The 14,295-nt window shown below is 43.9% G+C and overlaps 7 protein-coding genes across 7 annotated transcripts; 2 read left to right on the top strand and 5 right to left on the bottom strand.

Annotated features, from left to right (window-relative positions):
- Positions 1 to 468: 468 nt before the first annotated feature.
- On the top strand, positions 469 to 699 carry BJ212DRAFT_1278275 (uncharacterized protein; the record flags this gene model as incomplete). The annotated part of the gene is made up of 1 exon (XM_041331421.1): positions 469 to 699. One exon carries the CDS (start codon positions 469 to 471, stop codon positions 697 to 699), a length of 231 nt encoding a protein of 76 aa, XP_041189774.1.
- Positions 700 to 2,610: 1,911 nt separating this feature from the next.
- BJ212DRAFT_1483786 (uncharacterized protein) lies at positions 2,611 to 4,609 on the top strand (the record flags this gene model as incomplete). The annotated part of the gene is made up of 6 exons (XM_041340676.1): positions 2,611 to 2,751; positions 2,804 to 2,948; positions 2,997 to 3,154; positions 3,366 to 3,811; positions 3,862 to 4,153; positions 4,238 to 4,609. The coding sequence occupies 6 exons, from the start codon at positions 2,611 to 2,613 to the stop codon at positions 4,607 to 4,609; spliced, it is 1,554 nt and encodes a 517-aa protein (XP_041189773.1).
- Positions 4,610 to 8,175: 3,566 nt separating this feature from the next.
- On the bottom strand, positions 8,176 to 8,459 carry BJ212DRAFT_1278180 (uncharacterized protein; the record flags this gene model as incomplete). Its single annotated transcript, XM_041331415.1, has 2 exons — positions 8,176 to 8,257; positions 8,311 to 8,459. Coding segments are annotated over 2 exons (231 nt in total), but the record flags the coding sequence as incomplete, so codon positions are not given.
- A 144-nt stretch (positions 8,460 to 8,603) lies between these two features.
- On the bottom strand, positions 8,604 to 9,001 carry BJ212DRAFT_1278052 (uncharacterized protein; the record flags this gene model as incomplete). Its single annotated transcript, XM_041331406.1, has 3 exons — positions 8,604 to 8,702; positions 8,750 to 8,888; positions 8,937 to 9,001. Coding segments are annotated over 3 exons (303 nt in total), but the record flags the coding sequence as incomplete, so codon positions are not given.
- A 117-nt stretch (positions 9,002 to 9,118) lies between these two features.
- Positions 9,119 to 9,673, bottom strand: BJ212DRAFT_1483785 (uncharacterized protein; the record flags this gene model as incomplete). The annotated part of the gene is made up of 4 exons (XM_041340675.1): positions 9,119 to 9,127; positions 9,176 to 9,284; positions 9,335 to 9,486; positions 9,536 to 9,673. 4 exons carry the CDS (start codon positions 9,671 to 9,673, stop codon positions 9,119 to 9,121), a joined length of 408 nt encoding a protein of 135 aa, XP_041189770.1.
- Positions 9,674 to 10,536: 863 nt separating this feature from the next.
- Positions 10,537 to 11,960, bottom strand: BJ212DRAFT_1302030 (uncharacterized protein; the record flags this gene model as incomplete). The annotated part of the gene is made up of 8 exons (XM_041333209.1): positions 10,537 to 10,705; positions 10,755 to 10,881; positions 10,932 to 10,954; positions 11,075 to 11,124; positions 11,255 to 11,271; positions 11,324 to 11,356; positions 11,393 to 11,503; positions 11,795 to 11,960. 8 exons carry the CDS (start codon positions 11,958 to 11,960, stop codon positions 10,537 to 10,539), a joined length of 696 nt encoding a protein of 231 aa, XP_041189769.1.
- Positions 11,961 to 12,394: 434 nt separating this feature from the next.
- Positions 12,395 to 14,271, bottom strand: BJ212DRAFT_1302029 (uncharacterized protein; the record flags this gene model as incomplete). The annotated part of the gene is made up of 9 exons (XM_041333208.1): positions 12,395 to 12,439; positions 12,539 to 12,666; positions 12,752 to 13,079; positions 13,130 to 13,223; positions 13,255 to 13,360; positions 13,395 to 13,476; positions 13,762 to 13,992; positions 14,013 to 14,036; positions 14,176 to 14,271. 9 exons carry the CDS (start codon positions 14,269 to 14,271, stop codon positions 12,395 to 12,397), a joined length of 1,134 nt encoding a protein of 377 aa, XP_041189768.1.
- Positions 14,272 to 14,295: the final 24 nt, after the last annotated feature.

Raw genomic sequence — 14,295 nt, 5'->3', positions numbered from 1 at the left:
CTAGCAGGAGGCCAAGAGCATCCCAGTGCGAGCCCCAATCTTGACTTGCAGGGTCACACTCCACCAATGAAATCGCCCATGACATTTTGAGGCTCAGCACACACGCCACTCTCATCATTAACACCAGCATCACCTGCTAGTGAGCCCCTGTTGTCTCTACAGCCTTCAGACCCAACCAGGTCTTTCAGTCCATTGAGGACAAGTCTCACTCAGAGTTCATGGTGAGTGCCCATTCTCAGGCTGATGTGTCTAAGACTTCATCTGATTGTTGTTTTTCAGGAGATTTCTTGTGAATACACAGCAATAGAACAATTTTGCGAAGATTTGGGGTTGAAACCCAGGCGAGTTCTTGCTCAAGTTGGACCGTGAACTCAGAGGCTTATGAGATGCACAATGTTTGAATGACAGATTAAACTATATTCGTTCAGAACATACTTTATTCATCGAACAATCATGCAAGTATAGCAAATGGTCAGTACAACATCTACGACATCCATTCCATGTATTTACCCAAAGATAGGCTGTTTTGCGCATTATATCAATTGCCACCAACACAATGTGAACTTGAACCACTACCAGAAGGCTGGCGAGTGGCTGACAACCTTTGATTCCTTTTCATCAGTCATGTATACAGATGGGGACTTCGCGCTGCATACATACTTGTCATATTTCCTAGTCCCTTTCCATCTGCTATTCTGAGAATGAGGGGAAAAGTGGATAGAACGAGATAGTTCGGACTGGGATGTAAGCGTCTACTTCTTGCACAGTTGCAAAATATTCATGCCTAGTAGAACTTGCAGCTGACATGCGCAAACGAAGAAATTTACAAATCGTTAGCAAACGGTATCCACTCTACCGGTTGGACTGCAGGAGCCAACAGACACCTCGTCACAGGTGAAGTCTTGCAACTTGAATTTGCGCCATTCATCAATCGTATAATATCCCCTCCTTTGCAACCAGTGAGTGGATCGTGCCACACCTGCTTGCTATCTCAAGATATATATTTTTCAGGTCAACATTCAAGTGATAAAGCCACAGGAAAGAGCCCTGCTCTTGTTTTTGGTGGAGATTATGGTGTCTTTTGAACTTCGCTTTGTGCAAGAGAAGGCTGAGGATGGCCAAAATGTGTATAGGCTTGATCTGTGAGTTCTGCACAACGCATCCCCTTGTTGCCTGATGACATTCATGTTCACATAGTCCAATCGATGTTTTTGTTACTTACGACAGCAAGCGCGCCAAAGATATCACAGTCTCTTGGTACGCTGTTTGACAGTTGGTCGCCACTGAGGTTTGTGACTTTGGAAGAATATGATATTAACATTCTAACTCGACCCAAGATTGATGCCACACTCGTCGCAAAGCAAGCAGATGCGGCGGAGAAAGGAAAGGAACAAGCAAAAGCAAACTTCTTCAAAACATCTGTCTATATGCTCATTTGGTGTCTGCATCGCTCATTTGACCATCAGATCAAGGAAGGGCATCATGGAAAATGTCGATGAAGCTCCTGAGCCCATGGAAGTTATAGGTGGAAACGATCAACTGCGCCGTTTGGATGCCTCCTCTGAGCCAGGCCCCGAAAACAAATGAGCACGCGTGTCTGAGAAATTGGACATTGCAGACAAGGTTACAGGTGAGTTCTTGCTCAAGTTGAACTGCGAACTCAGAGGCTTATTAGGCAATGCACATCACAACGAGGCTGCTGACCACTCCACTTCCGCTGTCAACATTATTAGTTTCTCATCTATGTCAGCCATCCATTCTAAATATGATGTCTGTTACAATCATGGTTACCCCCTATCTTCTTTCTCGTTCTCTCGCCTATGTAATACATCATGACTGCACCCTGCAGTGCCATCATTAGACTAACCATTTTTCCTATTTTTGTATTACATCACGATCGCCACATGCCGTCGCTAGATGACTCATTCCCTTATCTCTGACTCGACTGATGATGTCGTATATGCTTATCTCTGACTCGATCGATGACATATACGTACCAGCCCTAAAGGACCTACACTTATATAAATCTGGTCATGTACTTAGATAGATCTTCACTTTAATCTACTAGGTTTTAACCAGAACTATCCTTCGCTTAGGACCCCCAATCCTAAGTCGTCTGATAACCGATATTCAAGCCAGAGACACTCTCTCTGACTTGTCTTAAGAACCTTACATTTGTAAGGCCTTGATTCGGCCTCAGGCGTTACTCTTATTGAGTACCTGTTGTCGCACCTATCCTAGTTCGCTCTAACAATGTCTTTGTGGTGGTAGGTTGATTGCAATGCAACTGGAAATTGATTTCTCACACCCTACTATGCTTTTTCTAGTTATTTGGGTGGGACCTCAAGTCCTTGTGGCAAACTGCACACCAGAATTGGTACCACGCGCTCCTTCAGGTGGGTAGACTTCCAGGAGCCATCAAGGCATACCGATATATGATATATGATGGATATGGCTGATGAGGCTATGAAAGCACGCTGCCTTGATTGGTCCACTGGCAAGTCTTCGTGATGTCAACCGCATATAATTCTCAACCTGATCTCATCTCACTTAGCTTTCAAGCAAGATTACAGTGTGCTCTGTGCTACGGCTGGAGAAGATGCCCTCGCCATGGGTAATTATGACAGGGCTATCGAAATTTACTCTGCAGCGATTGACCTCAATTTGGCAACTGATACCATCTTTGCGAACCGTAGTAAGGCAAGGTCTGGAAAAATGTTATGGGACAATGCACTCCTTGATGCAGAAAAGGTGCGATGACGGTTACCATTTCATATTCAACACTCATTTTGGTGATATGCAGGTCATCGAACTCGACCCCTCATCTTACTTTGGACATCAGTTGAAGCATGCAGCACTCCATGGCGCACACCAATATGATGAAGCCATCGAGGCCTTCGAAATTATGCTCTCCAAGTTGGAAAATGCCTCTGACACGCAAACACAAAGTATGCCCCAAATAGCAGATCCTTCAACATAGTTGACTCATTTTTTAGGCTTGCGCCAACAGTACGTTAGTCCATCTGAAGCAGAAGGAGCCATTCAAGAGACCATCAAAGCTCAACTCGATGACATCCCGCATCATCTCATCAACACCTCTACTGGGCTCTTATGCAATCACGAGGCACAGATCAATACCTTCTCTCTGAAAGGAGTGCATCAAAGATGTCGTGGCAACATACTTCCATTATGTCATGCTATTGCATAGGTGGGAAGGGAACGAGCCATTGCTGCATGACATACAAGACAAGGTAGTGTATGACTTGGATCCAGTTGGTGGCATCCCAAAGTTGCAGTCATTCTGTCAAACTGCTCATGATATGGGGTATCGCTGGACATGGATGGATACCTGTTGCATTGACCAGGCTAATAATGTCGAGGTCCAACAATCGGTGAACTCCATGTTTATCTGGTATCACCACTCAACACTTACCATCATCTACCTGTTGGATGTTCCACCTTTGTCAAAGCCCAGGGCACTCACAAGCAGCGCTTGGAACATGCGAGGATGGACAGTTCAAGAGTTTCTGGCCCCAAATTTTGTCCTATTTTATCAGAGGGATTGGTCGTTATATCTTGACAATCGCTCTCCCAATCACAAGGATTCCCTCATAATCATGCAGGAGATGGCAGATGTGGTGGGTATAGATACACAGGCGCTCATCACCTTCCGTCCTGGGATGAGATTCGCACAGGAGAAACTCCAATGGGTGTTGGCCTGTGTCACCACGTGTCAGGAAGATATTGCATACTCATTGTTTGGTATATTCGGCATCAACCTGCCTGCCATTTATGGAGAGAAGAAGAAAAGGTGCTTGGGAGGCTCTTGCAGGAGGTCATAGCTCAGTTGGGTGACATCAGTGCCCTGGACTGGGTAGGACAATTGTCTGAATTCAATAGCTGTCTGCCAGCCAACATTGCTTCATACAAAGCTCCACCATACACCATGTCATCTCTGTCCGAAGATGACATTCAGGCATCAATATCCTCCCTCCGTCATGAAGTGGCCGCAGATGTGGTTCTGAAACTTTACACTCTGCTTGATAACCTGAGCACGCCTCGTTTCAGGAACTGCAGACTACATCTGCCTTGCATCGCATTTTGTGTCACAGCAGTCAAATGGAATCGCGCCCAAGACCAGGAGATATATGAAGTTAAGGCTGATGGGCTTCTTGACCTGCTGATCACCATGGAGGACAAGCTGATTCAGTTCTCATCACCATGACCCACTATGCAGACTTTCTTGCTAGTTCGTCCATGGAATCGTCATCTCCTTGAGCTTCCTGACTTCATGGAGCTGTCTGGCTTGGCAGAGCTGCCTGAGATTGCTGGTGATAGGGAGAGTGAGGAAGGTTGCTGGTCTGCCCCTGGGTCTCCATCACAGCAGTCATCTGGCAGTTTCCTTGAAGCACAAGAGTCAGTTGATTCAGAGCTGAGCAGTCGAGCGTTGCAATTGGCTACTCACCTTCGTCAGCCTTTTGGGGCATTTTTGCTAGCACAGCAGCGCAGCAGAGAATACAAGAGAATTGCTTCAGATCATGATATCTTTGCACAAGTCAAAGACCTTTCTTCTATTTCAGACATGGTCAAGACGCTAGAGATATCATAGTGGCATGCATTTTGGTGTTAATTATATCCATAATCCAAGAGTGTGAATCTGATGATATATGATGAAAAGCGAGAACCATGAAATAGATAGAGAGTTGTGTGCTGTCATCCATTGTTGGTCTTCACAGCCGCCAGTCAGGATTTTGTCATGAAATCTCACATTATTTTACATTCATTGATGAGTGCCAAAGGTATCTCCCACGAGATTGCCTTGGATAAGGTTGCAGTGCAAAGTGTGAGTAAGGCAAAATGACAATGCTCAGAATATTTGGCATCAGTAAGCTACCATCCCTCGTTGGCTGCAATGTAGGAACACCATAACCTCGTCATGTACTGCTCGTGTTACTCTAGATTTGCAGGTTATGTAACTACAAATCAAATTTCTTATAGTATAAATGATATTATTTAGCAGGAGCAAAATTCTACCCCTCTGTACTACACATGGCTACAATATCAAGGACTCATTGGTTCACTGATGATCATACGCAATGAAATTAACCTTCCCAATCTGCAAATTGGGGATGAACTAACCACGTTTGTGGGGTCAGCGCATTGGGGGACACTGAACTCTTGCCAGCATACTTGTGCCAGATATACATGACAAGTGTGGCCCATCCAGCGCATGCTGCAATGATCACCCAAAGAAAAATCACAACTTTCCGGGTGCTAGGGTGAGCATTGTTGTGAGAACAGGTGAGCGAATGAATGGGAGAGGGAGCTAGAACACAAAGGTATGATCTCAGTTTCAACTAGAACTCATATTAATGTGTATAGTACCTAGAACACAAGGTATGCTATGGTTATGGTCAGTAAATGCTGACATACATGTTTCCAAGTACTCACATCTCAGTTTCAACTAGAACTGAGATGTGCACATCTGATGGGTGCTGGTTTTATAGGAAGGTAAGTAAGGAATGCAAAGGTGAAGTTTTCTGACATATGTATATTGCAGGGCGCAAGCCAATGTCATTTGGGCATAGCCTATTGGCCCATCTGCCTCATGCGCTCAGACCTCTCTCTCTCGCTTGTACCTATCATGTCGGATCCTTTGGCTTCCTCACTCTCTTTCTCTTCAGATTGTTCGGATTGTTTGGACTTCAACAAGCATGCCATGCCGAGGGCTGCATCTCTGATGGCTTCGCTGGACCTCCAAACGTGTCTAGGTCAGATACACAACGCATGCACCGGAAAGTAACAAAGGACAATTGCATGTGGTGGACCAGTGCGGCGGTCAAGTTGAAAGGTGAGGAGCTCCATGTTAATATTTTGACAGCCCACATCACTGACAATGCAATAATCACCTGGAGAAGTACAACACCCAAAATGAGGAGAGGCATCCCTGCAATGGCAATACCCTCCCTGGGTCCAGAGTAGGGACATACAATGAGTGAGGATGAGCCGTAGGCTATAGTGAGGAGGACAGCTGAGATACCATTAAACAAGGTGCCATTAGGGTTATACCATCCACAAGCTGCAGTCAGAAGGCGCAGATTGGTGTTGAAATTAAGCCGAGACTCTGAGGCTAGCACAGAGTGCAATGAGATACCATGTATGAAGCCTATGGACTCAGGTGCACAGTGTGACAATGAAGTTGAGTGCTAGAGACAATATCTCCCCCTGCGGGGCATCAAATAAACACCTGCATTCACTGCGGTGATGTTGGGAGTGCATTGGCTACATATGAATGGGAACTTTCATCTGTCAGTTTGGAAGAAGCTGCCATAGGATGAAACAGAGGCTTAGTTGGACTAGAAACAAATGGAGAACCCAGTCTTCCATCAGTGAATCAATGAACAAATGAAAATGTTATTTAAAGTAATATATAGTAGAGCATCCCAACAATCTCTGTATATCTGCTGACCACTTCCACATGTAAATGTTTGGCATTCTCAAGGAAACACCTGTTTTGAAGCACAACAGCTGAGTAGCAACATTTGCTGAATGATCTCTTTCGTTTAAATGGATCTAAGAAAACATGAAAGGGCGCAGGTTCATGAGGTTCAATATGAACAGATATTGAGAGGGAAAAGAAAGGAGGTTGCGATGTGTGAACATGAAAGATGCTGTGGTGATGTCATCAGTGGTGTGTGTCCATGTCATTTGGGCCACAAGCAATCTTACAGTTAGCTTGCTTGAGAATTAAGTTTGTGCTAGACTTCAAATGCTATAAGAAAAATCTGCAGGTCAAGCAAAAGAAAAAAGGTGTTCCCCGATTAGCAATGACACATCAAGTACCTGCGAAGATAGTGCTTAAGCCAGGTGAACCACAAGTGCCATGATGAAAATAATGTTCAGGATATTGAACTATTGTATGCTAGACATCAATTGGGGATCCGTGCGAAAAAGGGTTACCTTTACAGAGCAGCAGATGCATTCAACATGTGAGCAACAAACCAGTTTTTGTCTCGCTTTGACTTTTCACAACATCTGTTTGGAATGATTAGTGTTTGTCATTAATGGGACAATTTTTCAATGAGTGATAATAGCATGTGCATTCCAGAGAGTGTTGACATGCTCACTGTGTGGCTGACAATTCATTCATTTCCTGCTTGCAGTTTCGATGCCATCCTCCCTAGATATTGAATGACTGGGAGTTGTATCCCACTTTGGATACCATCAAAAGATGTCATCATCTTGTGCAGGCACTGTATGTTTATGTTAAATTGCCTTGACTCAGTACTTGACGGTAATAAGCCATAGATCAGCTCAGTACTTCACTCACTGTCCAATGTATTTCCTGCAAGTTTTCCAAAGCAAAAACTCTATGTCCTGTCATTAGTGCTAAGACCAGAAAATACAGACATCATGATGATACTGCTGGATCTCTCGGATTCATACCATCAGACTTGAACAGTGCTGTTAGTGTGAATGCTAGAATAAGGCGGAGATCACCACAACGAACTTTCTTTCCTGCATGTAGTGGGAAGATCAAAGATACAAAGTTCATGAACTGTCCTGATGGTATTGTGAGTTACTGAGCTGCATCACAGATATGTGAAGACAGCCTGAGCATAATTATCATGTGTCATCCGGTCTGATTCCAAAGTCAACTTACAGTAGAATTCAACGCTCAACTGTTTCATTGTCACGATAATAGCCTGGTCATTCTCATGAATGGGGATGATAAACTCCTGTAAGCCAGGGAAAACAGCCCTTCTGGAGATACAAGAATAAGGAAAGTCGGTGTCACCTAATCTCCCATCTGGGCTTGAGAATATCTGTATTTGACAGTGTCACATACAATGATTAACTTGTCATACTAAATGGCAAAAGGAACTCATTAACAGATCACATCTTAATGTATTCATCTCATCTCCAGATCAGGGATGCCTTGGACCGCCATAAAACATATCAACTTATGTATCTTTAGTTTGTCAAATGATCATAGCATTCAATTGTAAAATTTTGTGTCATCAAAATGACAGAGCATGGTAACATTAGCAGCAGAGGTGTAAATTTACTGTGTAGGAATGAACTATCTAAGAGAGAATATATGGCATTTAACAAGCAAGTGAAAAAGAGAAGTAACTAGTCAGAGTCAAATATGGCATCCTCCATCTGCTGTCTCTAGACAGCAAGAGCACTGATGGACATTTTTGAAATGATGTCCAGTGTCAAGTCCTGCCAATGGTTTCTTCCAAAGACTTTTCTGTGCAGGGAAGGAGAGTGATCAGGGCAAGTTGCTGACAATTAATGATTTACCTGGTCCACCACTTGAGCAGCTCCTTCACCCTGGCTTGTGCAGCTGGACCTGGGGCATCCTCAAAGAAATCTATGATATTGTGCCAGAAAAGTTGATAGTTAAAGTCTCTGTCCACAGCATGCCAGGAGGTGATGGAGGAAAGTGCAAATCAGATCTACAGATTTCAGCTTCACAGTTAGAGGGAAGGGTTACTGCTAACCTGGCAAGCAGTGTATGCAATTGCACAAGGAGTCACCTTTCACATACCTATGATGGAGGCAACACAAGTTTTTACCTTAGCTTGGTCTGATCATCATTGGGCATGTCGGTTGTTCTCAAGAATGTCAGTGCAATCACCTTCGCCATCCACTTCATTGGCTAAGGAGGGAGATGTAAATATTGCCTTGAACCCCTGCAATGCAATGAACTATGAATCAGTTAAAAATTCAGGTTGCTCACCATAAGCAATAGTTTTGACTTCATCAGACCATGCTCCAGATTCTTGGTGTCTGCTACATAATTTTCATACATGAACAATGGCCACAAGTTCTCTGATACAATGAAATCAGTGGTGTGATCATGAATGCCAGCCTTGACACTAGAAAAAACATTAGGCAACATGTGAGCAACAAGAATCATCACTTACAGTGCATCCTCCCAGTGCCATTCCACTGGGCAGAGTAGTTTACCACATGCATCACTTACAAAACCTCAGTGGTGCTTGTTGCTAGGCCTAATGAGCAGGGTTGGACTATACTCCACATTCACCCACATAGCTATGAGGTCTTTTAGAGTTCCTGTGTCATTGCCACAAGCTGAGTCCACACCTCACTTGAGCTACATTGAAAATGAGAAAAAAAAGAGGTGTGACAAGTAAAGGGCAACCTTTTTAAGCATGTCCTCTGACTCCTCATGGTCAATACTTGCTAGCTTCTCGTGAAACCACAGCAGTACCTTCATGAGTTCAACATAGCCATGTTGAAGGCGGTCCTGACTGTCTCTTTTTGTCAACAAGCACAATGTCATATCAAAATGGATACTTACTCTGCAGTGGAGGCGTTATCTGTCTCTTCACAATGCTGGTCGTTTTCAGTGACAAGGTCTTCTATAGGAGTATATAGGATAACCATATGACGAATCACAGCGTCCCTGTGAGACGTAGTAAGTTGTTTTCCTGTGACATTTGAATGAGGCAACTGAAAATTGCCAGAGAAGTCGAGAATGTACACACCTGTTTTTACTCACCTTATCCTGCTTCAAGATTTCGATATCCTCCATGAGGGTAGCAATTTTTCGCTTCACCCTAGCATGTGGGGAAGTTTGTACACACAGAGAGACATCCTGAGATTGAGAGTTGCCTAAGTCATGCCCAGATGCTGACATAGAGGAGGTAGCAAAGAATCAAGGAGAAGGAGATGTGGAAGGGGTGTGGAAAGGTGGATGAGTAGTGAAAGAGCCTGTGATACCATTTTATATACCCTGGTGCTCAATCCTGAAGAATATATCATTAGTATAATTTGCATAAATCCCAACCCTTTTGTGGGTAGTCCCAGGAACCTGCTGTTTGCTAATTGACAGTTCTTTCCACCAAGCCATTCTGGGCGTGTCTTGAGGCCTTTTGGGGATAGTCCAAGAAGGGCAGGATGACTGATCTGAACATGTGATGATGAGATTCAAGGTCCTCGACTCCCTTAGGCTCATGTTCTGCTGAGATCACCTACTATGTTCCAGAGAAACAGACTCAGAGCATATCATATGATAGAAAAGAAACAAATCTGGAGTCAGGGGAGCACACCTTCATCAACTCAATTAGAGTGTTATAGATTCAAGTACCATGAGGGAAGAAGAAGCAACTTCCAGGACTGAGGTCATTAAAGAAGAATGATTCTTGTTGGGCCTGAGCGATCTTGCAGTGATCCCGTTTTGCAGCTTTGACCAAGAATGCTTTGTATTCAGTCAACTGCTTTTTATCTGGGAATGAGATACCATGGATTCATTGCAATGAGCCATTTGTTGCATCACCTAGGAAATATGATGCAGAGTTCTACAAGGGCTTGGTCAAAGTGATATTGAGCAAATTCTGGGTATATATTTGCCTCAATGACCATGAATGCCTTGATCTTGCCAGTGTGTGGTATACGAGGACCAATACAGAGATTGACCATTAGCTCACAACAATAAATAGTGGTGGAGGTGCCATCTGGAATTTTGGTCTCCAAGTCAATCAAGTGCCTGTGTTTATTTCACTATAGTGGTATTAGATGGGTGGGCATTTTAGAAATGTTGAAGAACATATGCTGAACATTTCCAGTAGATCCTCTTTTGACAGCTATGAGGCATTCAAATTTCTGCTTGTCCTTGATAGCACTATCTGAAGGCTTCTCCAGAGCGAGGTAGTCTGCATTGGTAACAGCTCTGCTGAAGTCAGTACCTGACTATTACAGTATTAGTTGTGACCAATTACCTGTCCTTAATAGCCATCTCATAGAAGAAATCATCAGTTGGGGGGCCAAGGCATAGGTGGCAAATGTAATGCTGCTCAGCAGCTTCACCAAAAACATGCACCAACAAATGCCAGAAGACCCTCTTGCCTGGAGGAATCAATTCTGTCAAATCTAACTATTAAGAAATGAAGTCACACCTTTGCCATCATAATTCATTCCACTGTGATGATCATACTGGCGCTAGTGCACATATGATCAATAGCACGGTTCTTCTCACCTTCAGGAAAGGAGATAAAGTGCAGATCATTAAATCCATATATATTGACCCATCTGCTCTTACTCCGGTCCAGGTCCTAGGAATCCGCCCTCCCATGTCCTATCCATGTCCACCTATCTCCACTGGTGTGTTATTTTTCCCAAATGTCATTGCTAAACAAGCTGCAGGTCTTATTACACATCTACTCATGTTCCACAGCACATGATGTCTTATTACCTATAGACTCATCATGCGCTCACTAACTATGCTACAATTCTCACCTACACACTCCGGACATTCACGTGCTACGATATAAACGACCGCAGTACATACAATTGAGTAGTTCCCTTTCCCCTGGACTCAGCTCTATAGGAGAGTCGTTCTCATGTTATTTTTGTAGACCTTGCACAATCCATCTATTTTGCTCTTTCTTGACAATCCTGTGCAATTCAACCACTCTGAAGTTCTGTACCACTAGGATCTTACCCTTAAGCTCTTGCAAGAATACCCAACCTGCGACTGGTAGTTTAGCGCTGTTCTTCACTCACACTATATCCCTTGCAACTGGCTGCTCCATAGAGCGCAGTTGATTTTGTGCACGTTACATCTGCTGCACCGGCATCTGACATCCAATACACTTGCACGTATCTTCCAATGGTTCATCCCGCTCTTGTGATACTAACATCAGTCAATTTTTGCCCGCACTCATGGTCGATTCTTTGGCATAGAAATTCAAAGGTATACATATGGTCCATGTTCTAGTTTTTTAGGCTGACATAGGTTATAACTCCTTTGCTCACTTACTTCCCTCACACATAATTGAAGGTAGTGCTTCAATAGCAGTCCTCTCAGGCCGATCCATTAACTCGTGCCTCTTAGGATAAGTAGTGCTAGTTGCTAACCACCTAGTACCAATTACTTCTTCACACCACAGACTCTGAGATTTCTTTTGCAACACCCATGGGAGCATTGTGGTCCGTTGAGGGTGGGTATCTGGGTGGGTTGTGAGAAAGATGCAATTTGGGTAGCCATGGCTGTTGAATAAGTGCAAAGAAAGCTACAGCAGGGCCAGGGAGAGTCACATGATCAAGCACAGGTGGGCTATTTTGTTCATTGACACCCTCAATGACATGACTGGGGGTGAGTACTGGTGAGTCCTGCCTCATACTCAGGCTTGCACCCACACAATTGACTCTTTAATCAGTTGGTGGTATTTCACAAGAGTGCTTCTTTGTTACACCCAACTCAACATCACTTCCCTCATCCTTCCTCAGCCTCATTGAAACATGACAACTTCATCGCCAAGCTCCCTGTTGCTGGCCTCCACAAGAGACCATCTGATACAGTTTGTCAATGATATGGCAGGGACAGCGGATGTGCTTCCATCTTGTACAACAATGCCACTTAAGAAACAATGTTACAAATTATAAGCCGGAATATTATGAGATTCTAAATGAATTGAAAGTAAGGTAAGAGTTATTGATCAGAGGCTAGGGGGGATGTTCTCTTCATCCTCATTGCCAAGCTGGGCTCATGCTTTCTTCTTACCTTTAACCTTTCTTCTCCTTTCACAAGTTTGGCATTTATGTATGTTTTGGAGACACAGCTCTGAAAGGTGTATGCAGCACCCTCTGGCATCCCAACTTTCTCCTCGTAGAATCTGATACCGAAATGAGCTGTGGTTGGTAGATATAGTATACCACAATCCTTCAGTTTATCGGCATATTGGGGGAAGTTCAAGGCAGGATAGCGTGAGTGAACATTGGCAAGAATGTCCTTGATATGCTGATGGCAGCTCCTCATTGTCAGACTCTTTGTCACTCTCCATATAGAACACGAATGTCCTCTTGAGTGGTTGAGGATCCACCATCCTATGGCCTTCTCCCTGTTCTCCAGTGAGCATTCCATCAGAGATGTTATTGGCAGAGGATGAGAGGTGAATATGGTTATGAATGATCAGTGATATCATTTCAGTGGGCACCCTCTGAAGCGGCGATGTAGTCTGCTCCATACATGTTCTTTGAACTTCATCAAAATAGCACGTGGTGGGTAGGATGATGCAGGTGTTGTCCAGATCTCCAGTTTCAAGCTGCCATCCATAAGCATCATGTCGTACCCTTGCAGCAAATAGGCACATACCAGATATCTAGCCCATTCCTGCAGGTCCTGGGCACACAGTGGATAGTGTGGAGCATTGGGCTTCAATAAATCGACCCAACAGAATGTGTTCTCTCTGAGTTGATGGTTGGAGCAGCATAACTTACTCTTGACTTTCTCTAACTCCTTTGTGTATGGTAAAAGCGATGACAAGCTCTGCTTGCCTGAAGAGGATACAACCATCTTTCGCCTGGTTTGCTTTGAATCTTTGACCTGCAAGAAGTTATTCATCCATCGTACCACTCACAATGATCAAAAACATACAGTATTAACAACTTCAATGGCAACTCTCTTATTTTTCCTACCAGAGCTCTGTTCCGCCCTTGCAGCTTTGAAGGCGCTATTGATATCAAGTGAAGTTAAAAGTCAATGGAGTGGGTCGATGTGGCGGGCAGTAGACAGGCGCCAGCCTAAGTGCTGGTATGCCTTTGGTACATTCATCATTGCCCTGATTGTGTCAAATATGTCCAGGCGGCAATTGGACTCAGAATAAGACTGGCCCACATATGTGGTCGATTGATTGATATCCATAGTATGGAGAGGAACTTTGAATTTGACTAGTGTGACATGACATGAGCATCCCATCACACCTGAGATGGATGTACTTCACTCACTTTTTTCAAGCAGGGCGGCATGGTACCATTGAATAGTAGATGACTCTTCATCAATTCCTTTGTAAAAATGCTGAACTGCATGTGCACACGGTTGTTGGCCCCTCCTTCATTAGTATTTGGTAGTTCTGGATGAATGCTGAGGAGAAATGCAGCAGTTTGCACCCAGGTGCATTGACAAGCAGAGAGAATTGAGTTGACCATCCTGGGGGTGCTGGGCACCAACTTGAAAGCCTGGCAAAAACTTCACTTACCATCATCTGACTTTTAGATGAAGGCTGGAGTGCTGCTAATCAAAATCAAGATTAGTATACATATTGTGTACCTGGGGCTAACTGAATTTGACTCAACAACCAGAACATATGCGAGTTGTCAATGACAAGTTTTAGGAATGATGAGAGAGTTGATAATACTTACCATACTGTTTAACCATACATAATGTGATGAGGACCCTTGATGGAGATAGAACCCCAATTGGGAGGTGAACCAATGTGGAGGGAGCTGAGAAGACATACTTTGAATTGCACTGTCACCAAC

Source organism: Suillus subaureus (genome assembly GCF_016647635.1).
Source record: "Suillus subaureus strain MN1 chromosome Unknown BJ212scaffold_30, whole genome shotgun sequence".
NCBI classification, from domain to species: Eukaryota; Fungi; Basidiomycota; class Agaricomycetes; order Boletales; family Suillaceae; genus Suillus; species Suillus subaureus.
The sequence above is the reverse complement of the archived record's forward strand: the minus strand, read 5'-3'. Positions and strand labels throughout refer to the sequence as shown.